Below are 23,230 nucleotides of genomic sequence, written 5' to 3'. Positions count from 1 at the left end.
GATGCTCTGGGAATTTTTTCCTTTAAAATCTATTTTTTTCAGTTGTCTGTGTTTATATGCTTGTGGTGGGTTGACCCTGGCTCGATGCCGGGTGCCCACCAAAGCCACTCTGTCACTCCCCCTCCTCAACTGGACTGGGGTGAGAAAAAAATATAACAGGCTTGTGGGGTTGAGATAAGGACAGGGAGATCATTTAGCATTTACCATCATGACTTGGGAAAAATGTAATTTATTAACAGTTAACTCAGAGAGGAGTAATGAGAAATAAAACCAAATCTTAAAACACCTTCCCCCCACCCCTCCCTCCTTTCCTGGCCTTAACTTTGCTCACAATTTCTCTCCCTCCTCCCCCCGAGCATTGCAGGGGGACAGAGAATGGGGGTTGGGGATAGAGAATGGGGGCTGGGGTCAGTTCATCACACTGTTGTTCCTGCCGCTCCTTCCTCCTCAGGGGGAGGGCTCCTCGCACGCTTCCCCTGCTCCAGTGTGGGGTCCCCCTCATGGGAGACAGTCCTTCATGACTTCTTCAGCATGAGTCTTCCCACGGGTTCGGTTCTGCTCCAACGTGGGTCTCCTCCATGGGGTGCAGTCCTTCAGGAACCGACTGCTCCAGCGTGAGCCCCCTCACGGGGTCACCAGCAGCAAACCTGCTCCAGCGTGGGCTTCTCTCTCTCCACGGGCCACAGGTCCTGCCAGGAGCCTGCTCCGGTGCAGGCTTCCCACGGGGTCACAGCTTCCTTCAGGCATCCACCTACTCTGATGCTGCATCCTCCACAGGGTGTAGGCAGTCATCTACTCCAATGCCCACAGGGCTGTAGGGGGACAGCCTGCCTCACCATGGTCTTCACCACAGGCCGCAGGGGAATCTCTGCTCCAGCGCCTGGAGCACCTCCTGCCCCTCCTTCTGCACTGACCTGGGTGTCTGCAGAGTTGTTTCTCACCCATATTCTCACTCCTCTCTCCGGCTGCAACTGCTCCTGTACAATCCCTGTTTTTCCCTTTCTTAAATTCGTTACCCCAGAGGCGCTGCCACCATCGCTGATGGGCTTGGCCTTGGCCAGTGGCGGGTCTGTCTTGGGGCCAGCTGGCATTGGCTCTGTCAGGCATTGGGAAGCTTCTAGCAGCTTCTGAGAAAAGCCACCCTGGTAGCCCCCCCGGCTACAAAACCTTGTCACACAAACCCATTACAATGCTGGATACAAATACCTAATCATATTTTAAAAAACCAAAAATATTTATGTATTGTCGTACACTTAGGTAATTGAAAATAAAGAGGTAATTGTAAAATACATTCTTTATAGAGAGTAAAGAACAGATAAGGAAAGCATTTTTCACGGATGGTGGTTAAGCATGGCAAGAGGCTGCCCACGTATCCTGGGGAATCTCCATTCATGGAGATATTCAAGCCTCCACCAGACAAAGCTCTAGTTCAAGGGACTTCAAGGAATAAAAATTGTTAAACAGGACTACTGTTACAAATAGATATTTCTTTTTAAAAAGCTGCCTGTAATACATCCAGTGCCATCTACAAAGATAGATTAAAAATGTTCCAATTTGGGTATTGTGTTATGCAAGTGGCACAGTATAATAAAAATATTAACTTGGCATTCATGGAATTGCAGTATTTACCGTAGGCAGAATTTATTTCCTTCCTTGATGTATGCCTACACTGAAAACAGGAATTTAACATTGATCTTGTTTGAGTAGTTAGTGAACCAACCCTGAACCTGCATAAATTAGAAAGTCAGAGTTATTAGTCATTTTATATAAATTACTTTGTGTTAATGACAAATATAATAATATTCCCATAGTACAGTAATCAATTTTCTAATACGTATGCAGAATTAACAATATGACTTATAATTGTCTCATGAAGTAGGGCATGAAGAGTTCACATAGTTTGTAAATTAAAATCAATATTTTCAATCTCTCCTGAAGGTAATTTTCCTAATTTACTGGACTTTCCCCTAACATTTATTTTGTCTTTTAATTATAAAATGGCAGGTTATTGATTTTTTTTGTATAACCTCCTGGAGTCCCAAGTGCATTTTTATTGCCAACACAAGGGAGGTGTTTGCCCTTCTTAATGAGAATCTTTAATTATCATTAGAAGAGTATTAATTTAATTTCATGAATTATGACATGCACTCCACCACACCTATGCAGAAAGTTCTATCAAGATGCATCATGTAGTTCAGATTTTTTTTCTGTTTCTACATGCAAGTATTTTTGGGTTGTTTTTTTTAAAATGTGTACCGAATGTGTATTTGCTGTGTTAACTAAAGGGTAGTTTTTTCTCGGACATTTAAACTTTCTTTTAAGCAATGTAGTTAAAGAGCTCTGTGCAGATCTCAAAGTTGTTAGAAAATGAAGCGATAAAAGAGTGATGCAGTTCTTGCATGCTGTAATAGAATACTGCAACACTCTTTTCTTTTGTGTCCACCCCACCACTTTACCTTGAAAAGAAGCAATTGCACTTTTGAAGATTATAAAATTAGAAATGCAGTTTTTAAGACAGTCAAAGTTCTAGTTATTTGGTTTAATTATTTTCTCCAACACTGTCCTGTTAAAATTGTACCAGCTCTTTCGTAGTCAGCACAAGAAGTTCCTTTGGATCCTAATAAATGATGAAAAATTTGGTCACTTCTGAAATAAAGATGATACATTTGCAGAGAAACTGTTGATTTAAAGTATCTTTAATCTTCATAAATAAGTAAAAAAACAGAAGGTTATACAAAGCTGTCAGGATGGCACTGATGAATGGCAAATTCACCCATTTCTCAATTGCCGGTGAAGACACACGCCGCAAGGCTTAACCGTATTGTACATCATATCTGCCAACTCATTTCAGTGATTAAATATTCCATCAGCGCAGGCTCTAAGGCGGTAAAGCTTAACAAGATTCATAAGATGCACCACTTGAATACACATAACTCACTTCCTTGGATAGAGAGCACCCCACATGCAAAAGAAAATTAGAATTGAGTTAAATTACTCCATAAGACAAGATCAATAGAGAAAGGAAAAGATCCTCTAATGCAATGCAAATCTAAGATATAGTTATGTCCTGACAACTTGAAGCAGACAATTAAAGTCAAATAGGGAGGAACGCAATGTAAATCAACCCTGAAACCTTGAAGATAATGGTAAACAGTAGGACCAGTGACATGATTGTTATAGCTCAGCTTTTTTTTCTGAGTGTACACTTCTGTAAAAGAAAACCTTTATTGAGGAGATGCGTGACAGCTAAAAATGGAGACTAAAAGACACATAGCAGGTGCACAACAAACCTATGTAAGTAAAGTATTACTTGGGGACTGGAAAATACTATATATTTGCAAAACACTGTAGATTTTTCTTCCTGAGTAGCCCTTCTAAAACTGTTTTTCTGACTTTGAAATGCTCATGCTGTAGTAAATCAGAATGCTCCAGAAATATGGCTATTTAGGTCATGCAGTAGCATTAATAGGGATTTCCAGTGATGTTCATGAAGCGCGATTTGAAGACTGCTGTTGTAATTCCGAGGCCCAGCAAGTCTCCCTAACAGCTGCCGACTGTGGATGTGCTGGGGAACTGGCACACCTACTGCCCTTCCCACACATCCGCTGGGAAGTTCTAAAATGGCACTTCATAGAAAACAAAAGGATGGTGATTTTTTTGATTTACCATTTTCAGTATTTCACAGAATTCCACTTTTTCATTTATCATAATTGATAGGTAATTTTTAAACAATTGACTTATGTCCACACAGTCTCCTTCTAGTAAATAAAAGGATATTATTTAAGGTGCTTTTCCTCCTTATGAGATAGAAATGCTCAATGAAGTTGTCATTTCTGTTTCAGTTTATCTTTTCCAGTAAACTATATATCAAGTTCTTAGGCAGGTCCTAATGAGGAAATTTGTAAGAAGCACTGTGTGATTTGTCTCACGAAATATTCATGTAAACTGGGACAAATTTTTCATTTATTTGTATATCCATCAAGTTTAAGTCCATCCCATAGTGACCCATAATTTTGCTATGTTAAGATAGAGTCTGTTATCTCCTGTCATACACTCATCTGTGGCTGGCAAAATACAGATTAGCAGTTTGGTTTCTTTACTAGGAGTACTCTAGTACTTTCTTACCGTAAGTCAATGCCTACTTTGTTTCTGTGGTTTGTTATAATATCAATTTTACCTCCTTATTTATTTTTATATAGCATCTATTTTATCTGTAATACCTAGGCTTCTTTTCAGCCATGGGCAGTCTGAAAGCAATGTTCCGTGTTGTTCCTTTCCATTATTGCATATCTTTCTTTTTTTTTTTTCTCTTTTGTTTTTTCAGAATGATGAATTTGAGCAATCTCTTGCACCCTCCTTAATGGAATGTAGAATATTTTTGCATCTGTATTACTACAACAGATTAATCCTTTAAAGCAGATAGCTTGAGACACAGTAAGGCCATTTTAAAAGACTGTCATTGTAACTGGCAGACAATATATTTTAGGGCACATACCTGTTGGAGAGGCTTCTTTTTGACAGTTCCAGTATGCAAGGTGGGGGACGGATGTTACAGAAATTACCTGGAAATCTAGTGAATCTTCTTTCAGAGACAGTTGAATTCACAGTGACCCACAAGAGAAAATGGATGTCTAGTCATAACCAACAAACAATATTTCAAAATTTAAGTTGGCAGTGGAGAAAGAAAGGACTTAAAACTAGTGAATGAGAACCATGAGAACTTGTCATGGAGCACAGCTCAATGACAAGTAATAGACATCCCTTTCTCCTTTCACTTAAGCGACTAATTATGTATTATTTTTCCTGAATAGTCATGAAGTGCTAGAAGTTTCTCAGAAGCTAATTTCAAGAGTCACCTACATAGCTGAGTAGTTGTATTCATGTCATAAATAGGCTTAACTCAGTGAGGACTATTGTAGGCACCTAGTTTCTTGGGCAGTTGGTAGTTATCATTCCCAAGTGCCTTGGAAAATTTTCCCTATCAGTTAAAATGAAAGAAAGGGGAAGAGCTTGTGCTTTTGACTATTGTATATGCTCTCAGAAGACAGAGAAGTTTTAGATGCCTGGGGCTTTTTAGTATGCTGTGGATTTGGAAGCTAGAAGTGTTCTCCAAGAAGCAGATTTTGTAACAAACTTCCTTTGAATTGTTTGTTTAAAACTTTGAAATATAAAATTATATGTAATTAAGAAGTGAAGAAATACTATAGTAATATATATATATAAACCCCATGCACTTAAATAAGATGAATCCAGGGGAAGAGAGGATTCCTGTATGTTTGCTAATACTAATTCTCTTTGTTCATGTCTTAAAGCATCTATTTCTGGAGTGTAAGAGCTCCTGGGATTTATTTCATCTTTCTAGTGTTTCTCTTTGAATTTAAATGACTCTTGCATAAGCTCAGCAAATACCCTAGAAACACTTCTCAGAAAAGGTGTTTGGAGTTTGTGAAGCTGAATTATATGCTTGCACAGCAATTCTAATCCTAGGGTAAAAGTTCACTGTACCGTATCTGTAAAGCATAATTTTGCTGAAAATTTGCTGTCTGTCAGTATATAGATTAATACATTTTACAATTTGATTACATACACTTAGATTTGAACTTAGCCATTGACTAAGTTCCTAAATTAATATTTTCAAGATTTTTAGCTGAACAGTTTAACTACAGAAAAATTAAATTATTACTATTTAATATTTCATCGTTATATAGGGATGCTCCTTTTCAAAGCATAAAACAAAGCTGTAACTGTTGTTTCAGAAAACATAATGTTAAAGAACCATCATAGAAATTATAACATCCTGCTTAGAATAACATCACTGAAGACAGCTAATGCATTTCTGAAAGTTTTATGGAGCTGTTACAAGCCATTATATTGGAAATATTAATTTATGAAAGATTAATAAATCTGGTAGAAAAATGGAATTCAGCATCTGTACTAGCTTATTTACTAAAAAATCTTCCAGAATTAATTATGCCTTATGCTACATTATAATGAGTATTTCATTAAAATGTATAGCATCATGGAAACTAAACAAGGAATAGTCAAAGAATAATGCAAAGTACTGTTATTTTTTGAAATATTTAGTTAACTGGTTATACATTTTAAAGCTGGAGCAAAGTTAATCAATCTATATTTATCATTGTATTGAAGTCTACACATTTGAAAGAGAAAATCACTGATACTGTCAGTATTACTCTTTTAAAGATGTTTCTTCTGTTTGGATGTATATTTAGTAACACAGTATTAAATAGGCTTTGATACTGTTCCTATGTGATCTCTAAAAGAAATTCTGTACGCTTGATTACTTCATTGTAAATCTTGAACTGAATAGAGCTTTATTACCAGAAGGCAGAAAATGGTTAAGAAGGGAGCTCCTGCTTCTTCAGTGTAAAAGTTCAGAAATTTTGACCACAGTCTGGTGTAGAAGAATCTTTTGATACTGGATTGTGATGAATTTGTCCACAAATAGAATCTGGAAACACAGAAACTGCATATTTGCTGAAAGTTGGAGTTCTTCCAAAACAGAGGAAAGGAGGTGTTTGGAATGGAGGTGTTTGATCTGTTTGCTTGTTGGCACAGTCTTGCTGGGACATAGGTCTTGAGTTTTCTGCAAATCATCCTAAGTTAATACTACTGCTGAGCTACCCCACTTGAACTAGTCTTAGGTGACTACACAGCAAAACCACACTGACCCTATCTTACTACTTGGTATCAACAGATTTGGAGTTAAGTGTAATTTAGTGCTGCATCCCCACTATAGTGCAGTATCAGCAGTCTTATACTGTTCTCCAGTGAGAGGTCAGATCTCTGATGCTGAAGCTTTTCTAGAAGTCTTATCAGTAGTTACTGTACATAGACAAAGAATACTCTGAGGTGACGAAACAGTGACAACAAGTTGATAGAGCTGGCATGGGTACAAAGCACAAAGTTGAGGCAGGGAGGCAAGGTGAAGAATTGTTTTATTAGCTGTTCTGGGATGGAAAAAAAAACATGTAGAAATGAAGTAATACATAGAAGAACAGAAAAGTCTATTTAAATCGGTGTTGGAAGGAAGCAGCCTGCTCGTCCTGTACACCTTACATACTTTTTACAAAGGAGTAAGATGCCTTTCCTTGTTCTGAGGTCCTAACTCAAAAACCTGCTTTTCCCTTTGAACAGCTAGCTGATAGATTTCCTCAGTGGTAGTTCTGCAGGCTGGCACTACTGAAAATATTCTTGATTTCTTTAGGTAAACTTGCTCCTCTTATGATGTCTGACTCAAAGATAGAACAATGTATATGAGGTTGGCTTGGAATGATGAATTCCTGTCTCTGAGTAAGCCCAAATTCTACTTTAACATGTTCTGTGAGTCAGTGGATAAATACAGGACGAGGTATAATCATAATTAAACTTGTACTTATGTTTGCAACTTACTTGATTTAGTACCTTATTCTAGCACAGAACACCATGTGTGTTAAAAGTACGTTATAGTTAGCTCATGGGAGGGACATCCACTGACTGTTTTTAAATACACAGAAGCTGCTTTGGGCTTAGGAAATTCTTGAACTGCAAGTGGTTGGAAACTAGGATAACACCTGTGAGAAGAGTATCATGCTTGCTGTCCTCTTGTACTTTACCTTAGGTGCACACTTTTGATGATTTTGAAAATTTTGCTTTTTTAATTATATCCAGCACATCCAAATGCCACCCAAACGAAAGCAAGGTGGTTGAGACTACAGGGGCAGTGTGAAGGTCACATTCTTGCATTACAGTCAATGGTCACCAAGTATTCAGGTTACATCTTGACACTTAGTTTTTAGTCAAATGATCTGTTCAGCTGAGTTGCCGACTACTCAAGGAGTCCTGCTCATCAGATACATACCTTTGTTTAGTTTAAGGCTGCTTTTGTTTGAAGGAGCATTCTTCTGTAGTCTTTCTCTTTTCCCCAGTGAGCTGGTATAACAAACACATTTGAGCAGCCCCCCACAGATCTAGCATAATCATTGTGGAATGCAGTGGTGATCATACTCTAACCTGGACATTTCACACCCATGAAATAAGATTTTTGATACTAGACCTGGCGTTTCTTGAGCAAATCATAGAATTATGTGTTGGGACTGACTTCTGGAGGTCACACAATCCAACTTTCTCTCCGAAGCAGGACTAACACCGGTGCTAGATTGGGTGAGCCGTGAATTTGTACACAGATTCTAACAAAGAAAGAGATTTACGATTGTCTTTGGGTAACTTTTTCTAGTGCTGCCCTGCCCTCCTAGTGAAAAACTTGTTCCTAATGCCCAGCCTAAACCTCCCAAGCTACAGTTGGTGGCCACTGACCTCTTTTGTGTTATCATCTGCTACCATTCCAATGAGATTTTGGCTCCATCATCTTTGTAACCTCTCTTCAAGTGGAGAAAGCTGTTAGATTGCCTTTTAACTTCTCTTTGTGAGACTAATCAAGTTCAGTTCTCTCAGCCTCTCTTCACAGGACATGAGCTCTAGACCCCTGCCCGTCTTGGTTGCGCTCCAACATATCCTTTCCAGTTTCTCCACATTTCAGTTGGAGTGGCAGTAGGTTTAAAAACTGGATGCAGTATTCCAGGTGCAGTCTTGCTGGCACCAAGTGTGTATGTGTGTTGGGGGAATAACAGCAGCTCCTGATCTGCTGGCAGTGTTCCCATGGTTCTTCTAATTTCACCTAGTATGCAGTTTCCCTTCTTTGTTTAAATGTTACTTTAATAAAATGAAAGAAAGTGTTCTGATCAAGCAGGAGCTGTACTTTACTGCATTGCTTCTAACTTCTTGTATGTTTGTTCAAAGGTTTTTTATTGTGCGTATAACTGATCAATTTTTAAAGGGCTAAAAAGAAAGTTAGGTACTGTGCTTTACTCATGAAGAGAATCTTTTGAGGAAAAATAATGCTTGGACTTCTCTTATTTAAACGTTATTGTGGTCATTAGTGAAAATGTGTTCTATGGCTTCCCGATGAGCGACGGACCGAAGATATATAAAATAAATATGGTGACAGCCTAAAACTGTCAAATTATAAATATTATACTGAGATTATTTTTTTTCCACAGCTGTGTCCCTGGTCTTGTCTTGCAAACATTAGTTTGCAGCATTAGCATTGTTTTTAAGTAAAACTGACAATTATCCCCACTTGCCACATGCTGGCTTGGGGTTTGCAGAGCATGTGTAGTACGTGTGAAATAGGTTCTGTTAGCAAGAAACTGCACTGGTAGCTGTACTGGAGGCTCCATGTGCACATTGACTGTTGTCTGTCACGCAGATTGGCTTTTGGACAGCTTTGAACTGTGTGTGATTCAGGGGACAAGACTAAACCTGGTCTAGAGTAAACTCTCCAGAGTCTGTATGATGTAAGTTTAGAAGCCAGATATAAACCCAGCTGTCCTATAGCTACTGTTACTGTCTCATCAATTACTTGACAACACAGGTCAGACTCAATGTGTGCTGTCTGGACCTGAGGTCTAGGCTATGACGCATATGATGGTTGTCTGCTAGAATAAAACTGAGGCTGTAATTCCAGTACCAACTATGGATATAGGTAAAAAGCAATGGCTTAAGCATCTCTTAGAGGAGAATTTAAGACAAACTGCAGGGTCATCACTAAAACACTTGTTTGTTCAGGACTGGGTGGGATAACTAGATAAGTTAACAGCAGTTATGCAGAGGAATAAATTCCTCTGATTAGAAGAATAACAAAGTTAGGAAGATCCATGCATTAGGATGGACAGTCAGGCAGACAAACTATTCTGAAATGTAAAGTACCAAAGTAATACATGAAATGTAAATTTAATACAGTTAAGTGGAATGGAGAATAACTCTGCTGTGTGTTAAACCTGAATTACATCTTTAAATTAATGCTAAAGAAACTTAAGATTATGTTGAATTGTATTCCAAACATAAAGCTAATGTCTTCTGTTTTGTCTTCTGCATTTTTTTGTCCCCGTTTTGGGCACTGGATGACAGAATCCCTGATACATTTCCACATTTCCATTGTAATTGCATTTCATAATACTTATTGTGAGTGAATTTCAAAATACTGGGTTTTCATTTGTTTATTCATTTGCGGAGGTAGCTGAGATGAGGCTGTGCTTTACAGTGGTACACAGTCTCTGTCAGATTTTCTTTGTGAAAATTGTTTTTGGGGAAATCTCCAAGCATAGAATTGCTTCTAGTAAAAGTGAGTGTTTTGGAAAGTTTGGAAACACTGCGTTACCATTTTTGTAGTGGTTTTTGGTGCTCCTGAAATTCTGGAATCTGAATGGGCTAGGGAAGAAATAGACTAACTAAAGCCAGGATTATGCATGATGATTCAATTTTGCTCTTTTATATTCTCAGGTTGTAATTCAGAATAGAATGTTATTTGTAAGTTAAAACCAGCATCCACTGGGGTAAGTAAATAGAACTGAGGGATTAGCAATTTGCATCTCAGCATCTAATTGCATTAGATTTGCATCTCTGTTTTATGGATTTACTGAAATAGGTAATTTACACAGAAAATAGTGTCTTGACACAATATGAGAGGATAAAGTATATACATCTACTTGTAATCCCTCCAGGGCCATGGTGAAACTGCAGTGTTAGTGTTTGAGCAGAATGGCTCCAGTTTCGTTTATTCTGCGATTCTATTCATATTGCAGTCTTTATTCATCAGGCAGATGTATGAACATGACCCATTTCAGTTATCAGCAGAATATAAATGTATTTTTTAATATTCTCAAGTATCCTATTTTGAGAATAGTATAATACCAGCTCAGAGTTTATATTTACACTTCAGAATTTCTCTCATGTTTGTTTCTCAAAGTTCCAAATGAACTAAGATCAAGTTACAAGGAACCAAAAGTAACCATCATTTACATACCTTTTAGAATGCTAGGAGGACCTAGAAAGATTAGGAATAAAGATTTGATTTTCAAAGGTCCTGAACAACTTCAGTGGGACACATCTCCCACTGTAAGATAATGTCAGTGGATATCACTGGATATCAATTTATGTGCACCTGAATTTGTGCATGTGTGTGTGTATATATAGATGTATATATCATATAGTGAACATGTTTTGTAGGAGTGCTACAGTTATGGGCAATACTGACTCTATCACTCCAATTGTTTACATGATTGCATAGTGCATTTCCAGTTTTAAATTTGTGACAGCATGTGAGTAAGGATTTACACTTGAATGCCAATGATAAAAATTCACTAACAAGCACAGGTAAACTCTCTAGACTTGTTATGTCTCTTAGTACAAGCAGCAGTTGAGTTTCTGTGACGTAGTGGTTTCACTTTGGTTACAAGACAAGGAATATCTGTGGCTGATTAATAATTTTTAAATTATATTTGGAAAGGGTGGTTTGTTGCAACTGTTTTACATGGTGAATGGAAACATTACAGAAATTGTTGCTGTGAAATACAGCCCATCTATGGTAAGGATGGCATGCTAATGAAAATAGAAACAAACCATTCACACAGTGTGGGTTTTACGCTGGCATTACTTTGCCACATACCAACAGTACCATGGTACAGCCTCAATTTGCCACTGAAAAACAGTGATTTTGCCATGCTGCATTCACGTACAGCATTGTCAAGCTGTTCTTCCTAAAGCAATCTCTGAGAATTTTAGTGGGTCAGTAGTGGATATACCTTTCAACTTTTCATTGAGGAGGTGGGTGAAGCTTTAAAGCAAGTAAGCATGGTGTGAGGCAGGAAAAGGATGTTGGTACGGGGAGCAGAGCTTAAGAGAATTTGCTGCTTCCCAGCTCCTGTGCTTGCCGCAAGGTCTTTCCCAGTGTAAGACACCACAGTACATACTGGTAAGTACTTTGATCAGTTCTGCATGGTATGTCAGGTCCTGGAGAAGGAGAGATCCTGAAGCACCTTGTTACCTTGTGATAAGTGATATATACTACAGAAAGAAGAGGGAGGAGAGAGGTGTGTTTCCCAAAAGTGTGGAATGATATGACCAGCAAAGAATTACAAATTATGTTTGTTGTAACATGCATTGCTGTTCCCTGAGTCATTGCCTAAGTTTGTTGAGTGTTTTGATGACACTCTGAGAGGTGATAATAAAGAAACATGCACTACGCTTAGAAAAGTGGTAGAAGGAAAATTGTCAATTTAAATAGAATTTTTGAATAAAGAGATCTGTCTTAGAGACACTTACCTCCATCACCTCTGTCTTCCCACCCCGACCCCACCCACCATTAATAACCTGTGTGAGGTTATATGCGGGTCAGGGTCTTACTACGTAAGTTAAGCGTACGTATAGAGCACGGATTCTCATCCTCATTACCAGTAGCAAGGGTATACACAGGTTATTGAATACTTGAATGTATTTTAGTTTTGCTGTCAGAAGGTAATATAGATACTGATTTGGACTTACAGAACTCACTTTGGACATCAGCTACTCTACTCTCCTTTCTACCATGCAATTCTCTTGTTTAAGTGAAACTCCATATATAACTTTGAGGGAATCAAAGATAGATTTTGTTTGTGTTTTTAACAAATTGGAAGAAAGGAGGTGTGTATGTTTGGATGATGCTACTTTATTCCTTGTTCATAATGGATCCTAGAATCATAGAATAGAATAGAATGGAGAGGCTCTTTAAAGGTCATCGAGTCCAACCCCCCTGCAGTGAGCAGGGATATCTTTAGCCAGACCAGGTTGCTCAGAGCCCCATCCAACCTGACCTTGAATGTTTCCAGGGATGGGGCTTCTACCACCTCTCTAGGCAGCCAGTTCCAGTGTTTCACCACCCATGTTATGAAACATTTGTTCCTTATTTCTAGTCTAAATCTACCCTCCTTTAGTTTAAAACCATTACTTCTAGTCTTACTGCAACAGGCCCTGCTAAAAAGATTGCCCCCAACTTTCTTATAAGCCCCCTTTAAGCACTGGAAGGCCGCTATAAGGTCTCCCCAGAGCCTTCTCTTCTCCAGGCTGAACACCCCCAACTCTCTCAGCCTGTTCTCACAGGGGAGGTGCTCCAGCCCCCTGAGCATCTTCATGGCCTCCTCTGGACCCACTCGAGCAGGTCCGTGTCTGTGTTGTGCTGAGGGCCCCAGAGCTGGACACAGCCCTGCAGGTGGGGTCTCACCAGAGCAGAGTAGAGGGGGAGAATCCCCTCCCTCGACCTGCTGCCACAATGCGTTTGATGCAGCCCAGGATGTGGTTGGCTTTCTGGGCTGAAAGTGCAAACAATTCAATGTGTCAACACAGCCATCCATGAATGGTGGTGTTAAAATCTGAAGGAGTATTATTCCATTTATAGAAAGATTCCAAATATCTGAAGGCACTCAAGAAGCACTTTTTTTTTGGAATTAACAGCTTATTTAAAAGCATACTAAGGCCGTGTAGTTTGACTGTGGATAATGAAGGGCTAAGAGAACACTTAAGAGCTATTACGTATTCAAAACACGCTTTTTAACTTCCATAGTTAGATGGGTCAATAGAAGCTAACATATGCTATTATTGTACAACAGTGGCCTTTCAGAGCCATTTCTGTGACACATTGTGAAATAACTCATCATTGAAAAATACTTTGAACCAGAACAAAGATAATGCTATTTCTTTCTGGAAAGACCAATATTAAGTTACACGTTTAGAACAGCAAATCAAGACCAGGCATGGATTGTTCATGAGGATCTTTGATACACTAGCAAATCACTTGATATGTTCATGAGAGATGCAGCCTTATAGTTTTCTTCATATATTGTGTATGGAAGAGTAATTAAGCATATAGGAATAATAGTTGTTGCAAAAGCTGCAAAGAAATTTCAGTGATCAGAATGACTGAGAGAAGATTATGCTATATAATATCCAGCTGTATTGGGAGAAAGGAAAAATGAAATAACAATCACTGAATGTAATAAATAATACCGCTTTTAGATTAGAGTAATAAAATAACATTTTATAGTAATAGAGACAAAATGGGACACAAATATTTTTAGCTTTTATTCGCTTTTTCCTGTGGATTTGTTTGGGTTTTTTCAGTAAATACTATGATAGAATGTATGAACTGGTACTTAGTTGCCAAAAGCAGTAAGAAGCTCTTATTGGTAACACAGCAGAATAAATAAAAGCTGCTTTACCTGGGAAGCTAAGTGCACAACGGATCACCACTATCATCTTCAGAGCTGTCTGAAGAGCATTATATGAAGCTGTGATTTTTAGGATTCCCACAGCGATAGAAATCAGTTTTTCCTCTTTGTCTCGTTTGGTAACTTGCTGGGGTTTTGCCCTGGAATGTAACGGAGTACTACGGTCCAACTTCTGTCCTCTTGCCTTTTGTAAATCCCCCAAAATCCTGGTAAATTGGAAACTTTTTCCTGAGCAAAGGTACTAAAACAATCTATACTGGGAGGTGGTGCATTTTAAACTCTGGTTCTTGGTAATGGTGTATCAACTTTATGCAGTTCTGGCAGTGAAGGTTTCAAAAAGTTTAATCTGTTTCCTGTGACAGGAGAGCACTGTTCCCATGGTCAAGGCCTTGCAACACTGTTAATTTTACATTAGCAGTGTAATATTAACTAATGGTATGAATTTTTTTTCTGCTGAAAATGTTTCAATTTGTACGTCTACAAAGGATGCCATAAGAGATTCCAAGTAGTTGTGCAAATTTTTACACGCATTCCAGATCTTTACTTTTAAGCTGTTTGTGGTGCTGGATACACAGTGGTTCCTGTTAAACTTAAAACCTGGTTTTAACAGAAGCGATTTAAAATCCTTTATAATTTATGGGAAAGTTCTCTTTTTGGTGAACTTGGGTACTTGTTCTTAGCTACGTGAATATTTGAGAAATACAGTGAACTTCATCATATGTCATGTATAAGCCGGTGAGTAGTCTGTGCATCATCACTAGAACGTTGGTATTTCCACTTATGCTCTGTAGATTAATTTCTATAAATCACGTAAACAAGAACTATACAAAAAACTCATTTTTGAAAGTATGAAAAAAATTAGAAAAATACTTTCCATCATATATCTTGGAGCCACTGGGAACTGCATTTTTGGTATTCTAAAAATATTAATGACTTCACATCATTTTCCTCACAGCCCAGAATATTTTTAGAGTAATTATTTTCTCAAAATAGCTGTAGTGCTTCAACAAAAGACCTAATCAAACAGCACATGCTTAATTATGGGCTGTAGGAGAAAATATTGGAGGAAGAGAAATATGAGTGGGAATATCTTTTGATCTTGAAAAGTATGGTTTTGTCCGTGCTGCCAGCCTGTACACCAGGGATGAGCAGTGAATCAGGCCGGGGGGATTGTACAGCAGTGCTCAGCGGACAGCACCATGCCCTACTGCCACGCAGCTGCCTGTTGTGTGTGGCACAACTCACTGGCTTGCTCGGCCACCTCAGGCTATTTTCCTCCCATCACACACAGCAGCATGACTGCCTCAGTTTCCCTTCTGTCCCCGGCCTGTCTAAAGCTCTCCCATGTGCCTGTAGTGAATGAATACACTCTTCAGACATATGTGCTAGTATTTTTCGGATCCTTTTGATGGAGTGAGTCAGGAGGGGCTTTCTGGTGATGATCTCCACAATTCTGTATCATTGGTCACATGTCTGCTGTGACCACAGAAGTAGATGCTTTTATTAGAGAAAAGCAAAAAAGCTTGCAGATTGTTCCCAATGAGAAAATATCAGCCTTAAATATGCTGGTACAGAAGGCGTTGTAGAATTAAAGATGAACTCTTGAATGACTGCAATTTTTTGAAGTTCATCAGCTCCATGATATTATTAAATTACAGTTTGAACAAAAATATTAAGAACTTTATCTTAAAATCCCCTTTCTTAAAAAAGAAAAAAAAACTTTATTCTGTCATGCTAGAATTTAGTATTCTAGAGGGAATTATTTTTTTTTATTAGGGAATTTATAGATTGATTTAATGTTCTGAGGTTTATCCAGAAGATCTTATTGTAAATAATTCAGTCTTTCCCCAGTTGTATTAATTACAATGTAAATATTTTTAATACCAAAATTAAATGCAGCAGAAATAATCGTCTCATGAAAGTAGATTAAACTGTTCCATATTTTTCTAACAAAATCTAATAATAGTGTTTTAGCTATTAGTATTAACTTTATGTACAAATTTGAAGGCAGATTGTCAAAATATAATTAGAAAGCTCTATGCAACAAATTAAATACAGTCTAGTAGCATGGATGAAAAAAGCATCTGTTTTGAAGTACTTTCATTAGAAATTAGAAGAGTAGAGTAGGGAAAATTAGATTTGTATGAGATGAAATCAGAAAAAATGTAAGAATGTTAGCTGCAAAGAATAGGAAAATACCTATGGACCATGGAAGAAGCAAAATGAGATCTAGAATTTACATTGAATAATATAAATAAGCGATAATCTTCGATCTCTAAAACCCTTTTTCTTTGCATATTTACTAAACATACTTGAAGTCGTCATAGTTACGTTGTTCTTAAAATCTGATGAAAATTTCTGATTTTAGGAATTCCTTCCCTTTGTGCATTTCACTCAGCTGGATGAATGCCTCCACATCTTCAGCTCGCTTTCATTTTCAGACTTCAATAGTAGCACAACTTTTGAAGCATCTATGGTGTTAAACACATCCATATTCCAATGTACACATTCCTGGTGTCAAGTGAGTGTATCCATAGGTCCAGTTTATCTACTAGCCTCAAAATGATGCTTGCCACTAGGATCTCAATAGGTATATGTTCATTTAACAGCTTTCAGTTGTGGATTTTTTTGGAAGGCTGAGAGAGGTGGATATTGATATAGTCAACTATGTGCTGTCTTAAAGTAAGGAAAAAATTTTTTTAGCTTCTCTTATCTTTCAGATTAGTAGTAGATGGCTGGGAAAAAGCAAGCATCTGCAAATCCTGTTGGTTAAGGGTATGCTATTGTCTGGGAGGGTTAGAAGCATAATATTTAATGAGATTTCCAGTGCTCACAATCTTAGCTAAATTGCATAAATTACAAGAATTATTTTCCTTCCATATTTCCTGTATTTCTACTTCAACTGACAGCTGCAAGCAATAATCAAAGAACTGGTTAATGACAGAAATTATTTTTAAACACTTTTTGAAAGAACTCTGGTCTGGTAACTGAATGTAAGTTGAGAGTTGCTTTTGTAATACTATATGGAAAACCTGCTTACCATTTGTAATTACATCCTTCAGAACATATTTGACTCAATGCTGCTGAGTTACGTTGCTTATAAGTCAATGCACAACTTCTAAAGTCTCACAAATCTTCATGTAAATTTAATATTTTTGAAGTTGCTGGTTTCACAAATCCTGACAGCTTGAAATATGTCAGTGTATGTATATATATTTTTGTGTGTGCATGTACATATATATACACATATATCTGCAAAACCAGATGTGTCACATCCTACTCTTCCTGGTGGCGTATTTCAGAAGTGCAGAAGTTATTTTCCTCATGTGAAACTACAGTTGCTTCTACCTCTAATCAATGTTTGATCTGTATTCAGCTAAGACTGCTAAATTACGATTTTAAGAATGTTTTTGACATAGTAAGGCATTTTATTTAAGTTCATTCAAAAAAACCCCCGGGAAATAAGCCTTAACTTGTGTGATTTGTTCAAAATCAGCATTGCAAAAGTGTTGTTTTAAATTGATTTGGTTATTACTTTTCCTTTTTTTTTTTCCTTAAAAAAAAAGTTTATTTTTTTTTTACTTGGTCTTGTTCTTGATCCTGAATCCAGCTTATATACTGGAAAGTATATTATTTTTATATATTTCTCATCTGAGCAAAAAATACTGAAATCCTCATATGTATTGGTAGTCACTTGCACCAGTGTTAATTTAAGCAATATAACTGAGATGACACGTGGCCTAACATCTGCGTCTGGGAGCTTTGCGGTCTGGTTTATCTGCTGTGTGTGCTTGAGTAGCCTCTCGTCTCAGCCAGAGTCAGGGCGAGGAGAAGTCAGCGGCTGGGCAGTGTGGGTGGGCTGAGTGGTCCGTCAGCAGCAGAGCTACCTGGGCGGCTTCTGTTGCAGAGACACAGGGCAGAGAGGGAGAGCGAGACGCTGGGCGAGGACTGGTGTGCGCTGCCAAGGCTCGCCGAGCACCAGCTTCCCTGGCTGTTAAAGGGGTGCTTGTGTTTTGGGGGGTGTCTGTGTTATGCCTTTTCAAATGTAAAGCTGTACGTGTTTGTTTGGGCTTTTTCTGCTTTGAAGTCAAAGGACAAAAAGTGCCCCTGCTTCACTGCGCTGCTCCGGTTATGACTTTATTTCTGTTTTGAGATAAAAATTGAGGTTTAGTTCAAGTGATCCAAAACCAGATACCACTCTCTCTCTCTTTCTTGTAGGCAGGGTGCTGCTGTGCCAGGCAAACCAGGAGGGATCTCCCGTGTACAGTGCCCCCAGTTCACTAGTATACACATCCACAAGTAAGCTAGTGTTATGGCTCTTTTTTTGTTTTGTTTTGTGACAAAAGCACATTAATGTGAATTAAGTCCCCTAAAAATGTAAAATTTCCCAATAGTTCTTGTTAAGGTAAATGTGGTATTTATAAACGTATGTAAGTAATGTCAACAGATAATTCAGTGTTTTTAGTTGCCTCTTTATCCTCAAAGTATATTTTATTTAAAAAAAAAAGTGACCTGTGTTGCAATGTTCTAAAGAAATGGTCAAAAGTTCTACAGTAACAGTGAAATTTTTTGAAATCTGGTACTGTTGCACACTCTGCATTTTGTGTAGAAGATGAAGTCGTGTTTCTTTTTCTGTCCTGGTCACAACTGTGATTGAATAAACAATGAAGTCTTTTTTACAAAAGGAAAAAAACTGTGTGCCAGTGGGTATTTTGAATTATAAAAGGCTGCCCTAATAAAAATAGCAAAGACAAGCTGAAATGATAGATGTTGCCATCAGCCATTTTTCTGTACAAAACTTTGGAGTACAAATGTGTCCTCTAAAATTCTGAAGCAGAAGTGGAATCGATTCTTCTGAGAGTGTTTTAGATTGTATTGGTGGTACCTCTGATGCCCATTCTGAAATCCAGTCAGATAAGAAGCCTCTAGCTGAATGAAATAGTCATAATTGCAGCTTGCTGAATTAGGGTGAACAGCAGCATTTGTTATGTGATCTTAGCAGTCCTCTGTAAAGAAAATATTTTACATTGTCTGATTTAACAACATTATTGGATATGCTCTTTATGAAGATTGTATTCAATCTAATATGCAATTCTACTTTTTTAAGCTTATCTAGACTACTAAAATAATTAATTTCTTTATTAATTAAAGCCAAGAATAAGGACAAAAGGGTTTCATAGTGATCATCTCTACAGTCATGTAACTCTTTTATGCTAAATGCTATGAATATCACCCCTAGATCTGCTGCTCTTACAGTATAAATATGTGATCTCCTGTCAGATCTGGAGTCTATACAAATACATAGTGAACTAGCAAAATATATGAAGTGTTTTAAATTGGAGATGAAATTATCGGTTAAATCTGCATTTGCTTCCAGATGCTCCAAGAATATTTTGTGATACTTCATGTTTCCCAAGCAGCAGGTTTTTTTAGTCTCTGTAGTAACACAGAGATGAAATACCTACTGTTTAAATCAGTGTTCCCTTTTGTACATTTTTAGTGCACTACTCCTTTTTGACTGAAGTATCAGTCTTTGACTGAAATTCTTTTCCTAGAAAATTATCCAAACATTTCATTCATCTCACTGTTAGGGAGCTTCATTTGAAGAAGAGGGGGCAGTGTTTGTTTTTCATTTTCTGGAAATTACTCTGAATAAAGCCTTTCTTAAGTTTACCCTGTTGCTCCTATTATCTCACTGAGTTCTGTCCTAGGAAATTTATTTCTGCGGTTGCTGTTTACATTGTACGGTATTTCCACTATTATTAAATCCCTCGATAGATATTGTATAGCTAGCTAAGCTCTATACTTCACAGTTTCCATTATGTCTCATGAGTCAATCCCTTTGAAAAAGCTTATTTTGCAGTGGTGCTCCTTGAATAATGATATCCTAACAGACACCTGTTTGTTTTCAATTATGCCAAATACATAAGTAAACAGACTTTGCCTATCTGCCTCCCACTGGGCAATGTTTAATACACAGTTTCATAACAGAGATTGCTAGTAGCCTTTGCAGTAGAAATTATTACACTTTTGTTGAATCTGTGTCTGCAAGTCAGGATTTTTCTTTTATTGTGTATAGTATTTCATATTGCCAAAATGTAGTTTCCCCCACAGTACAAAAGTACTACAATTACTAATGATTGTAATTGTGGGGTTTTTTTAGTTCTCCTTATTACAAAACTTCTAATAAAGATGTAAAATAGTTCTATAGAAAATTCTACTAAGAAGTGAATAGGAATGAAGCTTGAGTTTTGTCTCATTTTCTTTCATTATTTTAAAGATCTAGATTTTTTCATGCACATTTGTAATATTGAAATGATAACTGATAACTCAACATTAACGTCTAGGAGACTAATACTTTTACTATTATCATTCCATGTAGACAACAATATTGCAGCCTTCATCTTTGAATAATTTGTTAATCATTTATTCTGTTACTGCCGGTATTGTAACTGTGTAATATTTTAGAACAGCTTACAATGTAAGAATTAAGAGGTTTTAAATTTGTAATTGTTTTAACAGAAGGGAAAGAGTCAGCTGAGATTTTTAAAGCCATCTGAGAGGTTTGGAAATCAATAAATGCTAATGGCATTTAGGAATTTTTCAGATATTTGCAAGAGGATAGTCCCCATATGTAGAAATGTTGTCTTGAACTTGACTGTTCATCTTCTGCTTACAAGTTATATTCTATAAGGAGTGAAGGACTGAAATATGGCTGTAAAACATTTTACTTAATTTGGCTTTGTTTCTCATGTAACTTTTGGACTTTTCATTGTATTGGTCACTAGTAGTCTCTGATGACTTTGAACATTTTACCCGATTTTTTTTTGGCTAGCCAGAAAGAAGAGTGCATTTCTTGGAGCTACTCTTTCCCTTCTTATATTTGATTTCCTCAGGATATATTTTATGTATCACATTGTAAATTTCCCAGTACAGTGATTAGTTACACCTCTGAATATGTCAGGAGATGGAAACATGGCTCTGCTTCCTTCCATCACTTCAGGCCCTTCGCATAATACAGAAAGAAATGAGCTGTTTCTTCTGCAAGCAGTGGAACAAATCAGTAGCAATAGTCTCTCATGCCTCATCTGTTCTCTTATGCTGAAGCAGAAGATGGGACCTGGATCAGTTTTTGCACATCTATTTTGGGAATAGATAATTTGTTATGTAGAAATCTTAGTTTCAGCATGCAAATATGTTCCCACCCCTTGGTGGGACAGATTCTTTGCCTTGTTGAGATAACCAAAATAAGGAAGCTCATGGTCTCATCTTGGCTGCTGTAGATTCCCATGTTATTGACATCTTGAGGACAGGACTAATACAACTAAATTCAGTTAAATCCTTCATCGTTATCCTAATGAAGAGTGTAGACAGGTATTGGAAGGAGATATATCCAGAAAGTAAAGATTAGCATACACCAAGTCCCAGCGAGTAAGCAAGCATTCGCTGGAAGCTCCCTTGGAGGCCCATGATACCTCACTGAAACAGTAAATCAAACAGTTTGGCTGCATGTAACTGACAGTCTCTTTTTGCCCCCACTTCTTTAGACTAGTTGCTTCCACAGGAAATTTTAAAATCCTGAAGAATTATGTATCTACTGTTAAATAAGAAATGTATCAAGAAAAATTTTGGAACTTTTCCAAATTGAAGCCACTCAAGACTAGGATCCATGAGAATATTAAGACCCTGCTGGAGAAAAGGAAGATTCAAAAGAAGAAAAAAATTCTGACACTGAATATCTGTATCACTGTTCTACAAAGGACAGTAATAGAGCTGGGTATGTATGGTTTAAAAAGGCAAAAGTATGAATCTGAATTTATGCAGGGACTTTTAAAAACTGTTTAGTGCCTATTTTCCCCATTTTTCTGTAACATAGAAGTGCCTGAAAATGTGAATGAAATAGAACTTAATGAGAGCCAAAACAAGGGAAAGAAGGAGGACGTGAAGTCATAGAATCATAGAAAAATTCACGTTGGAAAGACCAGGTCGCACCAGCGCACCTTTAAGGATGGAGACTGCACAGCCTTCCTGGGTCATCTGTTCCAATGCTCGAATGTCCTAACAGCGGAAATCTCTCTTCTTTCAAGTTATGTTTGTTGTCTCTTGTCTTCCCAGTGTCTGCCTGTGAAGACTCTGCCTCCATTTTCTTAATAACCCCCCTGTCCTTTCGCAGCAGGGAATGGAAAAGGAGATGCACCAGCCAGTAGAAAACTGTTTTGTGCTCTGGAATAGCTAATGGACATTCTTGGGCTCACTGAGCACTGTCCGGTGTGGTGAGGAAGCCAGCCTAAAGCTGTGCATCCCATTTTTCAAACATGTACAGTTGGGCATACCCAGGTCCCATGGAAAGCAATGGGAGAGATGACAGATTGTAATGAAAGTTCAAAGGCAGCTAAATATTTTTCACTTGCTAAATCAGAGCTTTGTAACTTTTAGTCTTTATTTTAGCCCCAAGTAATGTAACTACTAGTAATCTGAGGAAATATTAAAGGGACAGGTCACTGGACTGAATAGCTAGCATATATGGTAAAATAGTAAATTGCTACATGCCTTTGGTCAGAATCTTGCGCAGATGAGTGCCTGTATTTCCCAAATGTTTTGCATGCCCATAGAAGAGAGTTTTGCCTTGACTGAATGAGTAGATTTTAAACTGATGTCAATTTTGGCTTACTTTTTCTTAGAGTTGTTTCATCTTCAGTAAGCATGCTCATCGGCTCCAAAATATACATGCTCTTTTTCCATAAATTTTCATTTTTTATTAAAATTAAATAAATCTTTCATATTGCGGGGAAGTGATAGAATTAAAAGAAGAAAAAATATGAAAATTCAGACATCAGGGTTTTTTTTATTTTATCATACTCAAGTCCAAATGAAGTTGATGGCCCATTTTTTAATTGATACATTGATTACAATTTTGTAAGAAGTGGTGGTAGAATTCAGTAAAAATGATTGAGGTGGTACAAATGCTTATAAATCTGTCCCACATTGTTAGTGTTCTTTAATTGTAATTGTCTGATAAAACTTCCATCAGTTTCTGTAATTAACCTAATGGTCTAAATGAATTTCCAGATCACTGGTTATTCATTTCAATATAGAAAATGCCATTACATTGAGTTTAATTAATACAAAGC

At 37.5% G+C, this 23,230-nt stretch overlaps 1 protein-coding gene across 10 annotated transcripts in view; it reads left to right on the top strand.

Annotated features, from left to right (window-relative positions):
* Positions 1-23,230, top strand: part of RBFOX1 (RNA binding fox-1 homolog 1) — a 1,303,251-nt gene that overhangs the window by 1,220,543 nt on the left and 59,478 nt on the right. For 7 of the 10 annotated variants that reach the window (XM_086472917.1, XM_086472925.1, XM_086472918.1 and 4 more), the window contains one exon: positions 18,318-18,398. The exons of the other annotated variants lie outside the window; for them this stretch is intronic. In XM_086472917.1, the coding sequence (XP_086329043.1) occupies positions 18,318-18,398 (81 nt within the window). The remainder of the gene's footprint in view (positions 1-18,317; positions 18,399-23,230) is intronic. 10 annotated transcript variants of the gene reach the window in all.

This window comes from Leptosomus discolor, chromosome 14, assembly GCF_034619465.1.
Source record: "Leptosomus discolor isolate bLepDis1 chromosome 14, bLepDis1.hap2, whole genome shotgun sequence".
Lineage (NCBI taxonomy): Eukaryota > Metazoa > Chordata > Aves > Leptosomiformes > Leptosomidae > Leptosomus > Leptosomus discolor.
This window is presented reverse-complemented; position numbering and strand designations above follow the sequence as displayed.